This window comes from Amblyomma maculatum, chromosome 10 (genome assembly GCF_055883805.1).
Source record: "Amblyomma maculatum isolate TAMU_Amacu chromosome 10, ASM5588380v1, whole genome shotgun sequence".
Taxonomy (NCBI): domain Eukaryota; kingdom Metazoa; phylum Arthropoda; class Arachnida; order Ixodida; family Ixodidae; genus Amblyomma; species Amblyomma maculatum.
This window is the reverse complement of record NC_139353.1, coordinates 32,723,760-32,744,057: the sequence shown is the minus strand read 5'-3', so window position 1 is coordinate 32,744,057 and position 20,298 is coordinate 32,723,760. Positions and strand designations below refer to the sequence as shown.

Here is a 20,298-nt window from a genome sequence, read left to right as displayed (position 1 = left end):
ACACACATATACATACATCAGTGAAGGTGAAAAATATTTAAATATACACCCTGCTGCGGCTGTGCAGTGATTAGAGCACTTGAATGCTGCACCTAAGGAAGCAGGATCGTATACTGGCTGCGATGGCCACTTTTCGTTGTAGGCAGAAAGCAAAATGCTTGCGTGCCGTGCGATGTCGAAGCTCGTTAACAACCTCAGGAGGTCGAAATTTCTGGAGCCCTCCACTTCGGCATCTGTCATAGCCAGAGTTGATTCGCTTTGGGACATTAAACCCCATAAACAAAACCAAGATTAAATATATGCCCTTTGAGGTACTGTGAGGGCACCTGAAGCATTCCAAAACCAGTGTTGATGGACATAGGAAAAATCAAATCAAATTAATAAGCAATATCACTTACTAATTTCCAAGAGCTAACTTCTGAATGTCTTAGGTTTTTGATTCGACTCCAAGATTTGTAGCCGGTCACTGATATGTGCACTGTCACTTTATATAATTAAAAAAATTATTTCTATCGGCACTGTGCCACTATCGCCCCCTACTCAGCCTGCACTGATGTGCTCACTGCTATTCGAAAACTGCGCGCGACAGGAAAACTTGGTATGCCATAGTGCCTAGGATAACGGAGGATTTGCAACCATGGCACCTAATTATGATGGTTCAAAAGTTAGCTTGGAAAAGATAACCAGCTTACTGGTTAAAACGATTCATCCATTTTCTGACGTTTGCCAAATATATGGTGTCACAAGAAACAAAAGCATTCAACACTCAGTACTTGTAGCAGATTTTGGTACTTGGTGGCACAGGCACGAATGAATTGAAAATAATTAAGTGGTAGTTTAGGTAGGCTAAGCAGATATATACATACAGATATACAGGATGCAGTGGTTCAATGCAGTGAAACTGATTTCTTTGCTAGCCTGGGTTCAAAGGCAGCTGGCGAGAGTTTTTTCTAGCACGGTTACGTGAAGCACCTAGACAAAATCTGAGAGTTCGGGCAGCAATTCAGCTTAAAAGCAGGTTGACAGAGTAGCCACCTACTGTGAACATGCATGGCTTCAAATTTACCAAGCCTTGCCAAACGAACTGCAGGCCAAGGGTGTATTCCAGCTGCAATGCTTCCTGAACAATCATCTGTCTGGTGCAATAAGTGTGCAGTCTCTCATACACTGCCTGAAATTTGTTTCTTTTCGTACAGATTTTACGAAAATATGTGGAAGAAAATTGCGTGGCGGAATAGATTAGGAAAAGATTTTTTCTCACACAGGGAACCAGCGAGCCGGCCACGGCGAGCGGGGACCCAGGCCGCGTGGCCGGTGCCCAGAGGACGACGTAGGCCCCGTCCGGAGCGCGCGCGCGCGAGCGTGCGTTCTACTGCAGGCCCCGAATAAACGTTTTACCAATCCAAATTCTCACACACGCAATATTGCCTGCATTTATTATTCGAGCAGACAAGAGAGCGCAAGCACTTTGGCAATACAATTGTCTCTACCACAAACACTAGCAATGTATAGTCAGGGACAAAAGTTTGTGGGACATGAACACGTGGAAAAATATATATTTCTGTATGACTGGACAAAGGTAGTAAATGGAATGCGCTGCTTCACGAGGGGACACGCAATTTCCATTCAGAGAAAGAATAACACAGAAAAAACTAGTGAAGCAATGAAGAAATAAATATTTTTCTCCAAATCCGGATCCTGCAAACTTTTGTCCCTGACTGTACAGTCTTTGTCAAATATATATGGCCCAAGGGGTTTGCTTCTGAGATCTATAACAGTGCTCCTGAAAACCCTCCTGGAATACCTAAGCAAGAGAAAGGTGAAGACAAGATTTTGTCGTCATATGTGATATTGCGAACACTAGAAATGCGCTACAAGCCACATCACACCACTTATGGTAGAAACCCTTGGGCCGTATAATTTCGAAAAAGACAGTACATATTTCATTGCGCGCAGTACAGTACAAAATGTAAGCAGCAGCAGTACCTCCACAGGGAGGATACCACAAGGAGCAACTGCCATAATAGATTTATTTGGGAGCACTTTCAATGGCAACATGTCTCGCAACACGATGCCAGGTCAGTTTTAAACAAAACAAACCAAGTGGTGTCTTAAAACAAGAACTGGATTACGTTAAAATCATATAAATAAGCATTACTTTGTTACAACCTGTCCGCAAGGGAACAATACAGCGAAGGCGCAAGCAAGTGGAAACGTGATCTGTACAATCTTCTGGATCAATTCACAGCCAGTAAGACGTCACAAAGGGGGCTCACTGGAAAGTCTGAACCCTGGAGTCCAAGTCTCACAGCACCTGAGCTTGAGCGAGTCACACGTCACTTGTTTAGGGGTTCTCTACACAGGGGAGAAGAAAGGAACACGAAGCCATTGCTTGTGGCTCGAGACTAGCTGTCTCGGGGAACGTAAGTAGAATGACTTGTAGCCACAATGTTGTTTCGTTAAATGTCCCGAAACAGGAGCCTCATATGAAGATCTGCTCTCCTGCCAGGCTGTCTGCAAACGGCTGAACGAGCGACGATGTCGCAAAGTAGAAGATGAGGCCAAAGGTGATGGAGATGGGCAGCGCGGGAAGTGCCTTCTTGAATATCGCCAGCAGAAGCAGCGTCAGGCACAAACCCTGCGGTAGTAGAGAGCAGAACAGAAGCTGCAATATCGCACGCAAGTACGTACACAAACATGTCACCATCATAGATGACATTCATGACCTTGCAATGCAAAAAACCTGAGCAATAGAAGCAGATATGCACGTTTCACAAGTGCTTCAAAATATGTGGGCTTCTGATAAAATCAAAATACAAATAAAATCGAAACTCCTGTGGTGTAATGGTGGTCCTCACTAATGCACTGGCCAGACTGGCCAATGTATTTCACAAGTAGCTCAGAAAACATTGATGACAGCAGTATCAAAATTTTTATGTTAGCGAAATCCGGCAGTGCGGCATTTCATGATTTTGAGATTGCTAGTCTGGCATCAAAAAAACTCAGTCATTACTGAGAAATTTCGTTTTTAAGGCAAAGAGGTTTTTCCAACACTCCGACTTACACTAGATTTTCACTTAAAATGCCATAGGCAAAAAGTGACGCAAACCATGACTTTAAAGACAGACATGATCATTGTCGGCGAGTGGAAAGCAGTGTGGCCTACAGCAGCAGCCACAATGAAAGCTACTGCCGATGACTAGTGACTGCTACATACAGCAGTGTGTCCATTGAGAGTTGCCGCCAAATATCCAGAGCACATTTGTGGCTCGGAAGACAAAGAGCAGCATCACGTGGCACATTGCTGTGTCTAGTCATGATGATGTTGGCAACTGGCTCTGAGCATGAGTAGCAGTGACCATCTCGTTTTAGACGGCCACATAAACGCACACAGAAGTGGCTTGGCTTTTGGAAGATAGCACATAAGGAGGAACAAATCTGCGGCCTCTGTAGACTGCCGCAGTTGTTTCACGGTGGCCGCTTTGATCGTTCTTCACCAGTTTGAACCTCGCTAGTTAGAAGTAGAACCTAGTTAGAACCTCGTTTCACTAGCCACAGCCTAGAAACTAGGCCCATTAGGCCACAGCATGTGTGTAGCCATCACATTAGAAGGTGTGCTGATGACCACTTTTGTCATGTTGCGATCAGCATCCACTATGAGCTTCAACCTATCAGTTTCACCTTCAATCTCAGTCTTGCAGTATGAGGATGGTGAGGCTGCCAGTGGCCATCACAAAAGTGAGGCGAGGGCGCCTGAAGGGAGGTCACCAAATCGCTTTAAAGGTTCGGGTGAGGCCGAGGTTTTTGAAGTCAATGATTCTCCATCTCCCCCCTCCTGCACCCAACCTGGGGGCTAGGAAATTTTAAAGCCTGTTGTCATAGCAGCAAACAGGAGTAACCGGCGCACAATTTTTTGCACACTGAAGTAAAAATGAATCAAGCTGGGTTTAACCCACCAGTACCGCTCCGCATTGCACTGTGCTCAGCTGCAGTGTTTCCCAGCTTGTGTGCATTTTTCAGTGTTCGCTTCTATTACCTCGTCCCTCAGCTTGTGGCAGGTGCAGCACCTGCCCCATCTGACAGGTGATGAACTGGAGAGGCTAAGTTCCCCTCCGGACTGTTATTGGGGAGTAAGGAGAAGAAAAGTGGCAGAGGTGGGAGGTGACAGGTGCTGTGTGAGATTACGATGAGGGCGGAGGAATGTGTGAACTGGGGGTGGTTGCCACGGGAGCAGGAACCCACAGGAAGTGCCCATGTCACAGCAACGTTAGTGCTTGGACAGAGAAACTGAAGTTGGGTCCAAGCAGGAGCTTCTCCTAAAGCGCAGTTTTATGAATGTATGCCAAAGGACATCACACTTACAATTAGGATGGCCACAAAGCAAGCAACGGTGGTGTTCCAGTCGCCATAGGACGATGCCTTCCCCACCAAGACGCTGTAAAAGATGAAGTCGCCCAGGCCGAGCTTGACTCCTCCTGCAAGAAAAACAAAACGATGTTCATTGTTCACATGAGAAGGTAGTGCGACTTTGTGAGAAAAACAAAAGGAACAGAGAATTTTCCCCAGAATGCTAACATTGTGTGAAAGCGACGTTGCACAGGTTTTGCACCCGTGTAGTTGGCTGCAACGAGACACGCGTTTGTCACCAATCAAATACCTTCTTTTATTGAGTGCCTGCACGAATGAAGTGTCATATTGAGGGACTTGCTGCTGCCTCGGTGTGAATGCTAGCATTGGAAGTGAAATTCACTGCCGAGGTCCAGGCCAGAGGTTGTCATGGTCAGGTCATGACTGACCATGGTGATAGCTCCATATAGCGAATTCCTCGATATTAAGAATTTTTTAAGTTCCCCAACAATGCCCCCATTGAAGTGAGTGCATTTGAAAACTCTATGTAACAAACATGTCCCAGCGGTTGACCTCGATATAACAAACTCGCGGCGCCGACTATCTCTTAGCTAGTGCTGAATTACTGGAAATTTGGTAGAACCTGGCAAGTTTCATGACGATGAAACGAGAATTGACATGATAGGAACGTCTACAACAGCAACGAGCGACCACAGTTGATACGTGTTGTGTTTGAGCCCCGACAGTGCATATATGTGATAAAATGCAGCAGTCTTGCTGCTTTTGCTTTTGGAATGTGGCACTACAATACTTCATGCTCAAAAGTCGCAAAAGATAACAAAACAAAGAAAAAAGAGCAGAGGCAAGCAGCGTGCGTCCAACACCAACATGCAGTTGCTCCCGACCTCCCCTGCGCCAGTAGAGGGAACAGCGGAGAGTGCCGGCAACGCGAGCTGGTTTTGTGGGGCAATCGTGGTGGGCGAGCAGGAACATGCACAAAGACGCAGGCGTTTTTCGCTCGGCATGAACGTGCGCGCTATCCCTCAAACTAACTCCTCCGCCAACCCCCTTTGCCCGCTCCCTCATATACTCATCATGCGATCGCGGTGAAGATGAAGGCTGCTTTCGCAGTTGCGCCGCGTCCTCAGCGTGATCGCGAAACGTTTCACCGCTTCTAAGACTTCAAATAATTCTGATTTACTGTAAATACTTCCACGGTGGCTTCCCTTACAATCAATTCTAAGGTTTTCATGATGCATTGTCCTTTTGAGTCTTCACGTGAAAACTGCACACAATGAAAACTTGGGTGTGACAAAAAATCGCCGTCAGTTTACAATTTAGTTATAGCCAAGTTTACCTGTACTGAGGGACTTTTAAGCACTCCTCACAGGGTTGTCACAGGTTGCGAAAAAAGGTGGATTAATTCAGCAGAAAAAGCGAGCAAAATCCGCTGCCGTGGCAGATAATCCGCCGAAAATATGGCCACATACACTGCCATCTTAGTTTTGGCTTCACTTTTTTTGCCTTTATATCTTGGTCAGCTTGAAACGGGGAATCGTTTTTCATCTGCCCTCCCCACTAAGGCCAACACTCACTCTCTTCTTCTTCCTGGCGGGGAAGGTCACCAGCATGGTCGGTGGCTCCCGCGAGTGTGCCACTGTTGACTGCCACACTTCCGCGCTGCGAACGCCGTCGCAGCCGCTCCCCGTGTGCCTGTGGCTGCTCCACCTCCACGGGTGGTTCCACGTCACCGCCCTCTAGTCGCTGGCCAGGGCTGTTAGTTGATGCTGCGCAGTGAGAATGTGAATTCGTTATGTGTAGGCCCTTGTGGCAGGCAGTGCTCGTTCGGTTCAAAGCAAACAAAGATTTACTTCACAAGTAAATACTCTCGTTTAAAAATAATAAAATTATCCTGGAAAAATTTATACTAAGCTGGACAGCTGTCGCAATCATCACAAATGATATCGTATTCACTCGCACATTGAATCTGTTGTATAATGAACCCACATTTCGTTTTTAAAGCTCAGAATTTGAAAAAAGAAAAAAATAAAGTCGGGGCAAACAAACTTGGTACAGTGCCAGTGCCCCTAATAGGAGTGCCCGTAGTGGATTCCTTGCCTTGTCCAGTACTTTCTTTTTTAAGGCGAAAGCCTTTAATGGCTCATCGTTGTCGTCAGCAAAAGTGCCACGCTTTTACGGCGGCTCTGATTACTTAAAAAATGAATTAATAAACATTGTCTCCCACAGGGGAATTGAACCTCCATTTCTTCGACCCCCAGCCCAGCGCTTTACCACTGCGCCCGGATCGTGAAACGCTCTTCATAATTCCCCTTGTCTACAGTGAGAATGATAGCGAGATTCCACGAGTGACAGATACTGCTCCTTTCCTATCCTGTAGACAAATTATAGAACTTATAGAATTATAGAATGCGTTCAATGAAATGCTGGTTGTGTTTGACAAGGGACGTGCAATGTACCGTCACGACAGGTCATGACGTCACAAGGCGATTCATGCATATACGAAGCTGACTCCACCGAGATCCAATCCAGGCGTCCGTGCGCCCTTTCATTTGCCACTTCCTCGAACGCCGCACCATAAAGCAAGCAGAAGCAACCCAGATGTCTAGGAAGCGTTAGTACAGCAGGCATCAGCGGCGTTTGAAATTGATTTACAGGATTGAAAAGGTGCAGTATCTGTCACAATTTTCCGTATACACATGTACCATGCCATAAAGAAGGGAGGAGTGTGAAACAGTAGTCACCCTCTTTGCTCGAAACATCATTCATCAAACAAATGTGTAGCAGAATGCGGCACTCAGGCTTTCGCCTTTCACCACTTTAGTCGCCAAAGTGCCTCATAATTTATTTTCCTGGATAAGCAAGCTGCCACGGGCACTTGTGTCAAGGGTGCTGGCACTCTGTCTAGATAACTTCCCCACCCCCTAGGAAGGGTTAAGTCCAGCAAGCCTGGTTTTCAGTATGTCGTTATAACACCGCGTTACATCATCGCTATTCAGGGGCTTCCTGGCATAATTATTCTCACTGAATCTGGTTCACAGCCATGGAAAGTATGAAAGCCCAAATAGAAGGCAGTGCTACCATAATTTTAGCAGAGTTTTACTTCATACCCTGTTACCAGAACAGGATTCAACGTTCAAAGAAGGAACCTGGATGACCGTGGTTTGCCTCTGGATACAATACAACAGCACTGTGTGCAGAGACAAGGAAGGAGTTGTCTTCTCCCTAAACACTGACGTTAAGTTTCAAAATGCGGCAGAATCTGAATAATTATTAGATGGAAGAGGACCCTGGACATTTCAACTGTGTCTTCCCTATTTATTGCACCAATAAAGTTTAAATTTATTCTTTTGTCGCTCGCCATTCCTGTTGTGGGGTTTTGCAGTGTCTTTAGGGCAGCCTGTGCTATCCCCTCCGGAATACATGAATCTTTGCCCACTTGTGGTAAAAGCTCTGGACATCGTCTGCTCTCCCCAATGACCCTCCAATCGTCTCGAACGTGCTCTGTGGCATATCATCACAAGGCTCTCACACTGGGCTACGCGGCCGAGAAGTAGGCGTGAAGTTGCCGCTTCATGAGGAGCTGATCACGGGCACGGGACAACAGGAGTCGAATGCAGAGGCAAGGTATGTGAGCGAATGTGTTTTGCTGTCCGCCCGAGGCCTGTGCAGACAGACATTTGCGTGCTTTGTCGGGCTGGTCTCGAACACCCGTTGCGAAGCTCATGAGTGCCTGGCGAGACTCGCCGTATAACTCTCGCTCCTGACTGTTGTCAGCAGCGGTGCGCACCAGAGTTTTCCCGCCGCACCCGCCTGCGTGCACCAACCTTTGTCTGTGCGCACATTTTCTGTGGACCAATGTCGGGCTGCAGTGGATGGTCAGGTGCATAGTATAGACCTTTGCAACGAGGGCCTCCTGGGCGCCACCATATTGCTCACTAGGCTTTTGTGTGCGCCTGACGTCAACAAGGTGGAGGCAGCAGCAGAACCGGTTTGCAACAGTCCAGAGAGGAGGCGTTTCGACAACCTCCTCGCCCGATGCAAAGGTCTATAGCTGAGTGAGGGCAACGCAGCACTGTGTTTACGTCGTAGTTCTCCGTATGCACTGTGAATGTCACTAACTCTCTCGGAGTGGAAGTGCACAAGCACGGCAAGAGCTGACCGGACCTCTCCCGGCTCGGTGCTTGAACCCTGCTGAAGTCTCCCCCTTCGCGTGCAACTACGACATGCAAAGAAACCCACTCTTGGACTGCGTACTGACACTAGACGCAGAGAGATGTAAGTAAACGCCCACACTGTTCACATGTTAAGCAAGGCTGCATCTCACCTGAGGAGACATCACTCTGTGCCCCTGGCTGGTTCTGGTTGGTGTAGAAAGGGTCCCGATCAGCCATGGACACCACGCACCATGCCATGGCAGCTGCAGCAGTACACAGATTGCACATCACACAGACTTATTGATGTATGCATTAAAAAAGAAAAAATTATGCTAGCTGAATACAAAGCCTTACGACCATCATCACGAGTAGGACTATACATACTGCAGGTCAAAGGCCTCTCACATATCCCTCCAATATGGGGAGTGAAGGCAATTTAATGTACAGCAGCTGACTGATTATTTGGACACCCATAATAAGTTGGACTTGCACAACAGTTCGAACTTCAATGATGAATTGTCGTACACCTCACAGCAACACGTACACATTCACAACCAATATTACAAACTCTGCACACTTCAGAAGAATTAAAACAGATGCCAGAAGGAAACACCATGATCGTTTCTCGACCGGAAGTTGTGTTGTTTTTTCCAGCATGGGATGTGAGGAACAGTGAAATCAGTAATTTTTAAAGTCGTTTCTTTTTTTCTGGAAAAGAATCTTCTTTTCGACCATCATAGACTTTTCGGAGTTTTTGATTATTTGAACTGTTTTCTGGGTCCTGCGAAGTTCGAAAAATTTGTCAAAGCGGAACTGGAAAGCTGTCAAGCAACTACGACCGTCAAGAGGTAAAACAAGTTTTGGCACCACACTATGCCTGTACAGCCCTTTTCCACTGTTCTACGTTCAGCACGGCAGAACAGATTAACAGATGATGCCTGCGTAGAGAGTGCTCTCCACTTGCACACATAGACATATACTGCTCATTTAAAAATAAAATACGAGCCTGCCTGCCTTCAGCTCCCACACGGCAAGCAGAAGAGGAAAAACAAGTGCAGCAGGTTTTCAAAATGTGTGTGTCGGGAACCCTAGTAGATCAGACCAGGATTCACCAATGTAGAGATATGCCCTCCATGTCCGCAGCCAACACAAATTTTGTGCCTTGTTTTTAGCCTCCACTGCACTCAAAGTTAGAAGCTGGTAAACGAAAAGAAAAAAATTTGCAGAGAGGGGGAGAGGACTCCGTCCAGTTAAAGAAAGTTGCAAATGTGCTTATTAGGGGGGTTCTTTATTTGTGAATATAGCTTGTTGAAACTTAGCACGCGGATGAATAGAACGCTGATTTCAAATATGCATTTAAATTTCAAATACAGTACCCAACCGATTTTTCGGACTCCAATAGTTATGACTAGCGCGATATGTCGGACTTCATTCAGGAACCGTCACGTGCCCCATAGGAGCGTGTACATTTTCATGACTGTTATTTCAGACCCCATGTATCCAAAAGTTCAATTTTTCGAACCAAATTTGGCGCCAGCAATACTGTGGAGATGGTTTTTTTGGCCGAAGACTTTTTATCTCAGCATGAAATAGACATGAGCGGACATCGTCGCGGGCAGCCCTGTTTTGCATGGCCATGAAAGCTTAGGTGAAGAGAGTCATTCGGATGAACTAATTTGACTTTATGTGCATAGTTGGCATCGGAGGCAGTAGCAATAAGGAAATCCTCGGCCTTGTCATCACAGTAGCCTAGAGCGCGATCGGACAGAAAAATGAAGCGTGAGCGCCGTGCCGCCGCCCACCACGGGGAAAAGCGGGGGTAGCATTCATGTAGGCTCTCGTTTTGCTCGTATTTTTGTTGTTTTTTTGTGCGTTCCCCCTCGCAGTCTTTGCTACCATCGTTAACCATGGAAATAAAAACTGAATGCTATTGTGAGATTGCAGCTTCGCGCGGTGTGTGCATTCGTTCGCAGCATGAGCATAACCTGCACTTCACAGTACTATATTGTGAAGTGGCATAGACATGACGAAAGCATGACTGGCCGAGATATTTTAACTGGAGGGCTATAGTGGTGACAGTTTAGCACGATCCGCTTCTGCGGGGCACCACTGCGCATGCGGTAACCCCTTTGAGCGAGTTACATGCTTCCCGGCGACGCGCACACTTACCGCATCGGAAACAGGCAGCGTGCCCGCACTGGCAGCCGGGCTCGCCGTATCAGATAGCACTGGCGCGTGCACATGGACGGCGTGCGGAAGCTCATAGTAGCAGATCGCACTATGCAATAACTCCCTATTATTGACTCATAAACATACCATGACTTATAAACTAAACATGCGGAGCGGCAAAGTTCGTGATTTTTAAAGAATTTTTCACAGAAAAGTGCTTTTCAAGTTCACTGATATTTTGAGCTGTTCGATTATTCGAACCATTTCCCAGGTCCCACCAAGTCCGAAAAAAAAAAAAAAATAAAAAACGGTCGGCGACGGTATCTCAACAGGAAGAGATGATATGGCAAAATAACATGTCTGCTTTTTACGGACCATTATAGTAATTTCTCATTAAAAAAGACCTCCTTTAGGAGCATGCATCACACGTGTTGAAGCAAAGGAAATTCATAAAATGTCATTTTCTTGACGTAAATAAATACCAAAGTTGGAAAGAAAAAAGTATGCAGCAGTAATTAGCCAAAGCCTAGTGCAACTGCTAATATATCACTGTTAACCCTTTTGCTGTCACGGACTTACCGGTACATTTATGTGCTTCCTCCCCCACAGTGTCACTGACGTACTGTAATCGTGCGTTCAAAACTTCGCGCCTGAGCGCAAAGCTTGGACTGGCCGTGCCATCTGTCAAATCTTTCTACAAGTTCGTATTTTCCCCCAGCGCAGTGTTGGTGCATATATATTGAAGAGTAGGGAGCGACCGCACACACCCCCTTCTTTCCTTCTTTGCAGGGAGGGGGGGGTTGTGGTTTGTGGTTGCTTTCATGCTGAGTGATCATGCGGCTCACGCGTGAGGTTATGGTTTCAAGGGTTTTGCTGCCATCTGCCGCACGTTTGCAGGTTTTTATTTTAATTCTGTTGGCATGCCACTACGGTGCATGAAGTTCAGGGGCTCGTGCCGTTGCCTCTCCAATAGACTGACACATGGCTCGATCGCTGCTTTCGCTCTCTCGCCACGCCCTTGCTTGCGGCTAGTAGATACAAATAAGGTTGTTTTAGCCTCTTTCCACCTTTCTCTGTAACCTTGACTTCACAATATGCCATTTCTCTCCATTGTGCGGGCCACTGAAAGTGTGCCCTCCTTGCGCGCGGTTACTTTCCGATGGCCGAATGTGCAGGACCTTCGACGGCCGACTGGAGCGATGGCTCTCCTGATTCTGAACACGAGCCCAGCTCGAAGAAGAATTGAGTAGTGTTTTATTTTTTTTTTTCATTTTATCCTCATTTATTTCATTTGCAGTCAGGTTGATAATGATGTTTATTAACAACACCTAAAGAACACTGAGATGTGCATATCCCGTTGACCATGTTATATGTATAGCAACCATAACAAAAAATAAAATGCTATGCTCGTTCCCTGAAAACAAGCTTTAGGGGTGCGTCACGGCCAGAAACACCCAACTGCGTAAGGGTTGTGTGGACCTTTTGAAATGTCTACATGTTTCTAAAAAAAGGTCTTTTTTAACGAGAAACTACCATAATAACCCGCAAGAAACAACCTAATTAGGTTAGTTATTTTACTATACCTTCTATACCTCGCGATGAGACCTTTGAAATCAAAATGCATTTTTAAAATTGGCATTCTTTTCTGCACTTGCATGCTAAGTTTTACAAGACATGTTGAAATAAAAAAAATGTTTTCAAGACCCTTATAGTACCCCCTCAAGGCGCACATATAGAACTGTGTGAGCAATGCACCAAAAGCCGCAAAAATATGCCGCATTTTTCTGCACAATTTGTACATACCATTATTACATGGCAGGGAAACTCTGCCACTACTATCTGCAGAATTTAACAATGCTGGCATTCACCCCGCTCAACCATGACAACTCACAGGAGTAAATGAGAGCAGGAAAAATGGGCTCGTTGCGCTCCTGCGCAGTTTCGACGAGAATCCGCAGGGGTCCCTTGGGGCAGAGGACAGCAATCAAGTCTGGAAAAAATTAACAAAACAAAGTTACTTTAATCAAACTTCAAGCCTATTCAAATTGAAGCACTGGTCCTATCTACATCGCAAATATTTAAATAAAAGGGCTTTCCTCAATTTGCTCTCTACTCAGTAAAAACAAATGATCCCATTTGACCTCAGATTAGCGAGAGTGCACTGTACCATAAACGTAGCTGAACACAAGGAAGAATGGCTGGAAAGGAGGTGCAAGTGCGTGCTCACCCCAGACGGAGATGACCCCAAGGACGACCCAGGCAGTCCAGTCGGGCAGGTACTTGATGAAGACGAGCGCCATGAGTGCCGACACCAAGATGAGGTAGGCTTGCTGCAGAAGCAGAGGCCCCTTCCAGTGGATGGAGATCATACCCACCACGCCGAAATTCCACATGGCAAACACCACCGTCAGGTAGTCCATGGGCACATTATACGCCCGCAGCACTTCCCTGTTGGCAGACCACCAGGAAAAGACATGAACAAGAGGAAGAAAACGAGAGGACACAAGCTAGGCATCAAATGGTTTTACAGGCAGAAATACATGTTTACAAGCCAATCAGCCTCATGTCTTGTTGGCGCAAATGCCGGTATCCTAAGCTTCAAGAATTCTGCTTGGATCAAAGAGGAGGAGTAAAATGCTTTCATTGGCAGATGATGGCTAATGATGACAGTGACGATAGTACACACATCTTATCTGGCATCACAAAATTTCTGGCAAACAGAAACTTCTGAACGTTAAGTCAGTTGCCAAAGCCAAGCCAATAATTTAGCCAACTTTGCAGCAGGCTACTTAATTCATACATTGGCTACCTAATTACGTTTGTCTCACACAGTTAAGTGGTGAAAGCCCACATGTGTTCGCATACTGGCATCCTCATTCTGCAAGTGTTAAGCCTGCTTCCTCAAATGTTGCTTTCAGAATTGTCACCCGCCATAACAAGGCAAGTTATGCAAAAGAGGTCAAAGGCAATGCAGTTTCCAGGGGCCGTCCACCAACTCACCCTAGAAATATGTAGGCAAACAGGAAGACCAGCAGCAGTGAGGAGAGAATGAGCCAGCCATGTATGACCTGCACATCCAAGACAACGGGTTCAAGGCTGGATAACACAAAGAGCATTCTTGCCAACCCAGCTTTGGGCAATAGTTGCGCTCGCATGAATTGAGGTGCAAGCTGTACAGGTGGCAACTGGCGGCACAGACCATATTCTCGATTCCGGCGCACCAGACATGCAAACAGTACACATACGCATCACTGATGTAAAAGCACAGCAGTTAACAATGAACATTCAGATTGACAACCACACAACACACATTTTCGCCTGCAAATGATGTGATCCTTCACATGCTGGCAGTTTAATTATCAAAAAAGGCTGCTCTCCTTTTGCACCTTGATGTTGCCAAGTACAGGAGCTAAGACTCGGGGAGAAACCTGTCCCCCTCATCCCTTCAAGTTGAAGACGGGTGCAAAAGAGACAAAGGATGCGGAGAGAAGAGACATCACAGGTGCTCCCTGCATCTTTTGTCTTTCTGTGCTGTATTTTCAAGATACTGTACCCACTAGCTTACATATCGATTTTACTGTGCCCTCAGGCACATCAGAAGGCAAACTGGCACCACTAGCCTTGTAGCAGCGGAACTTGTAGAGGACAATGAGGAGGATGGTCATGACAACGATGACACCCATGAGGATGAAGGCATTGGCAAACGACTGCCACACCTTGGTGCCTGTGTCCACCGTCTGGTCCGTGAAGGGGGTGTACACGCTGCAAAGAAGAGCCACACAAGGAAAGTAATGCTTTATCCCGGATGTAAATGCAAAAAAGCTTTTGCGTCAGACCGTTGGTACAGGACTGAGAAAAAGTTTTACAGCATAAATGAGGCATTTTTGAAATTTTAGTGCGAAAGCATTTTCAGCCGAGCACGATGGATCTCGCCGATCTTCGTATTCCGGGTTTCGTCCGCCTAACAGGGTACTTCTATGGCAACAACCAAGCCCAGCTTTGCTTTACATGGTTATACTATGACTTGCTGTTAGTGACCAGACCCCCATTATTATGACCATGACCAAGGTCAAAGCAAATTAGACCAAACCAAGCACAGGTTAGGGACTAAGTCTGAATGTCTGAACATGTGTTGCTGCAATTATGCCCTGCCAAGCCTAAGTGAGTGTATTAGGCCTAAATAAGACTAACAGGCTTTGCTAAGCCTAAAACGTTGCATGTAAAACTTTCCTGTAGCTACAGTGCATTACGCAGTTACATGAAAGTCGTAAAATGCTCGTCTTAGCTGGACCACTGAATTCTTGAAGCTCAAATTTTGTACAGAAATGACATTTGGGCGTCGGTATGTTTTTATACCAAGTTTTTTTTTAGGTACTTGAGCGATTCGATCACAAGAAGTCGAATGTTCGCATCGTCGGTGTTGAAGCAAAACAAGCCACTGTCTCAGCAATAGGACTGGTGGCGCCACCTCGTTCTGTTCGAAAAGATTTATTGTGATACACAAACAAAGCTCTTCAAATTTTGTGCAGTTCTCGCTAACTGTTCATTGTTATTCATAAATCAGTTGACAAAGCTGTTCAAATCTCCTACAAAACAACTCTGCCCTTCTACCTTCCTTCACCAAATCTCCATGGCAGTGTTGTTGAAAAAAAAAAAGATGGCACCACCAGTGACATCGCTGGGACAGTGGCTTGTTTAGTTCTGCTGCCACCAAGACAATGTGAACATCCAACTTCTTCTTATCAAATCAGGCAAGTACCCCAAACAAATTTGGTATAAAAAATTCCGACGACCAGATGCCGTTTATGTGCAAAACTTGAAATGCGAGGATTCAACGGTTTAGCTGGGAAAAGCAATCTGTGGCATGCATATAATTACGCAACACGTATTATGACAAAAAAGAAATGGCGGCAAAGGATGTGAATTGCTGTACTGAACATCTGCCTCCACTATATGTATGAAAAAAGCAGCTTATTTAACTGGCTGCAATGAAAGATGCATTACTACTGACTACTATCACAGTATGGAGAGCTTAGGTAGTACTGGAGTTTTTCCATTCACATGCACATCTCAGGCATGCAGTTTTTTTTATCCAATCAGGGCGTAGTTTGACAAAAATTATAGATGATCTGCGTAGTTACTCAAATGCGCAGCAGGTGTCTTAGCACTACTTCACCACGTTAAGCTATGTCATGCATTGTTTTTATACATATTTTGTTTTTAGTCATTTCTCAACATAAATATATATGCATACAAGAAACATTGCTTGACAGCATCTGCCACCTCTCTTTACTATCTGCGAGGAGTACACTCTGCGGCTAGGGTTCTGCAACACGACCTCTTCATTGGCTAATAATCTGATTTTTCTTCTCTCTTCAAGGTCACGGAGAAAGGCTTCAGAATGACAAGCCAACAATGTCAAAATCCGAGATTGGAGGATTTCAGTGCTAGTGCACTAAAACAGAGTACTTAACTATAACTTAGCATACCCCCACTAACTACCACAATACAGAAACATCCTCTCCTTTTATTTGGACACATACATATGGCAAGACACAAAGAAGCTGTCCATGCGTGAAGTCAGATGCATTAGCTGCCTTTCTGTTGTGTCTTTGCTCATACAGGCCAACATGCGCAGTATTTGTGAAACCTCTGTTAGATTTAATCACATGTACCACACCTGCACAACTTTTTTTTTTCTAAACTTTATTTGGCATTAAGCACTTGTACTGTCTCTTCCCTGTATCTTCCTATCTGTGTTTGTATTGCAAAAACGGCACAGGCTTATAACCAACCCAAACCCACCACAAAGAGAACTACACCTTAGTGCAAAAGCACGCTTTACCGCTATTAAAAATTCAACGCTGCCCCAATGCATGACACAATCTCAGTCAGCATGAGCTGTATGAAGCCCCAGGCTGCAGGGGGGCTGTGCACTCACAGGTAGGTGTTGGTATGCCGATAGAAGTTGATAGAGCTGATGGTGGCCACCACGACCAGCATGCACAGTGACACCGGCACAAAAAGCTTGATGACGTGCTTGGCACCATACTTGAGCTCCTCTTCCTCTTCTTCGTCATTGCCCTCACCCCCCCAGGACGGGGCCCTCCCCCGCCCTAGCTGAGCCTGAGCTGCTCCAGAGTCCCGCGCCTCGAGGTTGGCTCCACCGCCAGAGAAGGCCACCTCCACCAAGTCATCCACCGAATCATCCGCCCTTCGCTGCACAGCAGAAAGTATGGACGGGCATTTCAGGGCAGAGTGCAAGAAAATAAATCCTAGAATAAGACTCAACCCTGTTGCTAGCACAAATTGCAGATGGTTAATTCGAACATCTGAAGCTTTTAAACTGCACAAGAGACATGAAATGCCATAGTCCGTCATTTCCGTTTTGGGTTAGAAGCACAATACTACCCTCTTTCGTCCCAATTTCCTATTCTGCCCCTTTCAGATATGTACAGTATTGTATTATATGTACTCCTTTACCTTTTAACCTAAACTTTCCTTTCTCCCTGTCACTCACCTCTTTGATTTCTCCTACCCATCTCCTTGCTATCCCTTTATTTCCGCCGCCCCCGTTCATGTGCTTCAGCTCATTTCGATAGCAGATACTGGGGCAGGAAAAAATCTTTTCCATTCTTTATTATTTTTATTATATTTTATAATAATAAAACCACTTACTACTACTACTTTCAGGCAATTACCACTTGTCACCAGAACCACTAGTCTGTACAACGCCTGAATAGCCTCAGGAGCAAGTACATAAGGTATAAATGCAAAATAGAAAGCCTGTATTGTGCCCATATGAATATCAACCAGTCCGAATATTCATTGTTACTTTCACAACTTCCTTGTGTATCAGTCTGAGTGAAATTTTTGTCCTGTCATCAACATAAAATCGACGAGTTTCCTAGTGCTTTTGAAAAATTATTCTGTAACGAAACTTAACCAGTTCTTGGAGCTTATGTGTGCCAACCCATCTGCACAAGGCATCATTGGCATACAGCACCTGCATCTAGATTAGGAAGCATGAGCACATTAAAAATCCTTTTCCCATGCCTACCATGCTGGAACCTTGTTGCAGTTACATGTTATGCCACTTTTTGTAGTTATTGAGCACCACATGTATGTACTGCAACAGTCTAAAATGAAATGGGCAGTGCGCAAGACACCTAGTCCTACCAGTTCACCCACATCATATGAGCCAAATACCCTTAGTAATTTAACCCCAGGGACAAAGTCCCAGTGTTTGCACAGAAAATGTGGATGGCTCACTACATCGTGTGTATGTGATATCCGTGGTGAAAAAAAAAGAGTCTGAATTCATTTTACTCTAACTGACATAGCACTTTTCCAGACATCAGGCGCAACATTTTTTTGCCCAATGTAACAGCTATTCAGTCACCTCTATGTTGCAGTTAGCACTGACCAGAGGTCACCCTGTAAGTCCGCTGCTCTCTTGACATCTTTCTGAATTTTCAGTACCTGGTGTGAGTCTGATGCAATAAACTTCCAAAATGAGGGAGTTCAGCCACGTTGAATCGGTTGACTGCCAAGAAATAAAGCAAACATTAAAGTAGCATGCAGCAAGGGTTACTTTAGTTGCATATGGTTACATGGCCTCCCGCATCTACTGCTCATCATCGTCATAGCGTAATTACACTCACTGCCAGACAAAGGCCTCTCTCATATCTCTCCAATTAAGCCTGACCAGTGACAACAGGAGCCACCTTATCCCCCCAAACCTACAATCTCACCCACCCACCCGACTTTGTACCATCCCCTGCTATGCCTCTTTCTTTATCTGTAAATGACTGCCTCCATGCAAAAACATTCAAATCTGACTCGAGTACTAACAAAGACTATCTCTATGAATTTCCTGCACTAAAATTTTACCACAATTAGTATTTCATGGGTCCTTCAACGACCATCGATTCCCTTATCTTTGTATTATATGCTTTACCCATTTCTTCTTCTTCTCGACTAGAATATTATTAAATAAAGTCGCTGGCTGTGCTATCCTTAGCATAACTTCAGCCCTTTTGTTAGCCTGCATCTTTCTTCCCCACATGTGAGCTAAGATGCAGCTGTTGATACTTTCCTCTCGGGAGAAACTGGTAAACAACTGTTAATTGCCTGGAAGTTCCTGCCAAATAAACTCCATCCCAATATTATTCCCAGTGCTTTTGCCCTCATCTGGATTTGCAGTCAATGGAGTTGGGTATTAAATCGACACTTATCATGGGGTATTCAGAGGGCAACTGCTTTCTTTTTTATATCCATTGTTTAGCTAAATGCCGGGGGAGCGGCGTAGTTCAAAAAGTGTTCTTACTGAATAAACTCTCAGGCACAGCGCGGTCCCTACACTGAGAGCAAGGAATAGTCGAGTTGACTCAGCGTGAAAAAGCCTCTGCACTCTCCACGACACGCCCGGCAGCGATTGCGTTTCCATGCATTCATGCAACGCCAAAACCACCGTCAAAACCCAATTTTGACAAGATGCTTCACGCATTTCTCTACAGAAAGGTTCCACCGAAAGTCGTGTTAGGCAAACCCATTATGAATGATAACCGATTGCGGAGTGCCTGTTGCTTTGAAGAGGTCATGAGCAAATGAAAATCGGGGCTTGTTTTCATAAGCAACTAACTCATTTTGCCCAGACAGTCACTAAACAGGCCGATTGCCAGCAAAAGCGAGCGGCTGGTATTGATCGCACAATCAATGGCAACGGATCGTTACACGACGACACAGGAAAAACCATTACGGGGAGTAGCACAATGCGCATTTCTTTTTTACCTCGATCAACCGAGCTTCGTCGGCGACTTCCATGGCTGCGGACCGCGATTGTGAGCGCACGATGAAACGAAGAGGAAAAAAAAAAGAGAAGAGAGAAAGAGAAAACAGCGGATTGTGACGATACCGGTTGGTCTTTATCGTCAAACAATAGGGTGATGCCGCGCTACGATGCGAGGCGGGGAAGCGGCATGCGGTCGCCGCAGATGGTTAGGCACGTGAGAGCGACACACTTCTGACATCGACGTTCTGTGTACACGACACACAACAAAATACCTGCGGGAGGCCGTCAACGTCGCGACGCTTCCGGCTCAAGCGCGGCGGATCAAACTTGACGGGCGCGGCGCTCCTCCCCAGGTCGGCGTACGTCGATGTAGGTTCCATCAGGCAGATGTACTCGTTCACCGATTCCGAATCACTGCCGAGCATAAAATGGCTTGTTTTAATAGCGATATCGGGCGGTTCTCCCGTTCGCCATCGAGATAAAAAGAAACTGCTTACTGTCAATCCATGCAGAATAGGGGGGGGGGGGGGGGGGAAGTCCCCCTTGGGCTTCAAAGATGGCGTACGCAAACTTCCGCATCGCGCATTTGCTTCCGGTTTAGCGAGAAAGCTACGCAAGCCAGATGTAGCCAAACCGCAGCCGAAAGGTTATGGAGTTTTTTTTTTAGTCTTTTGAATGATGCATTACACGAAATAGTTCTCCGGCTTCTCAGTGCACCTAGTTCTGTGCAGTAAATTTACGTGCTTTTGCAGCTTCTACATTGTTTTTCGCAGCATTCGAGCTCGTCTATATTACTTGGAGACAAATTGACCG

At 45.7% G+C, this 20,298-nt stretch overlaps 1 protein-coding gene across 4 annotated transcripts; it reads right to left on the bottom strand.

The window, feature by feature from the left end:
- Nucleotides 1-1,407: 1,407 nt before the first annotated feature.
- Nucleotides 1,408-20,014, bottom strand: Psn (presenilin). Of its 4 annotated transcripts, XM_084582438.1 has the most exons (11): nucleotides 19,983-20,014; nucleotides 19,758-19,899; nucleotides 16,633-16,910; nucleotides 14,312-14,453; nucleotides 13,692-13,759; nucleotides 12,919-13,139; nucleotides 12,583-12,681; nucleotides 8,693-8,785; nucleotides 5,943-6,134; nucleotides 4,363-4,475; nucleotides 1,408-2,638 (listed from the first exon to the last, which is right to left on the bottom strand). In XM_084582438.1, exons 2-11 carry the CDS (start codon nucleotides 19,863-19,865, stop codon nucleotides 2,483-2,485), a joined length of 1,470 nt encoding a protein of 489 aa, XP_084438564.1. In that variant the 5' UTR covers nucleotides 19,866-19,899; nucleotides 19,983-20,014; the 3' UTR covers nucleotides 1,408-2,482. The 4 variants fall into 4 exon arrangements, with proteins under 4 accessions (XP_084438564.1, XP_084438563.1, XP_084438567.1 ...); XM_084582437.1 differs by having other exon boundaries at nucleotides 19,758-20,005; XM_084582441.1 differs by lacking the exons at nucleotides 19,758-19,899; nucleotides 19,983-20,014 and adding an exon at nucleotides 19,609-19,731.
- Nucleotides 20,015-20,298: the final 284 nt, after the last annotated feature.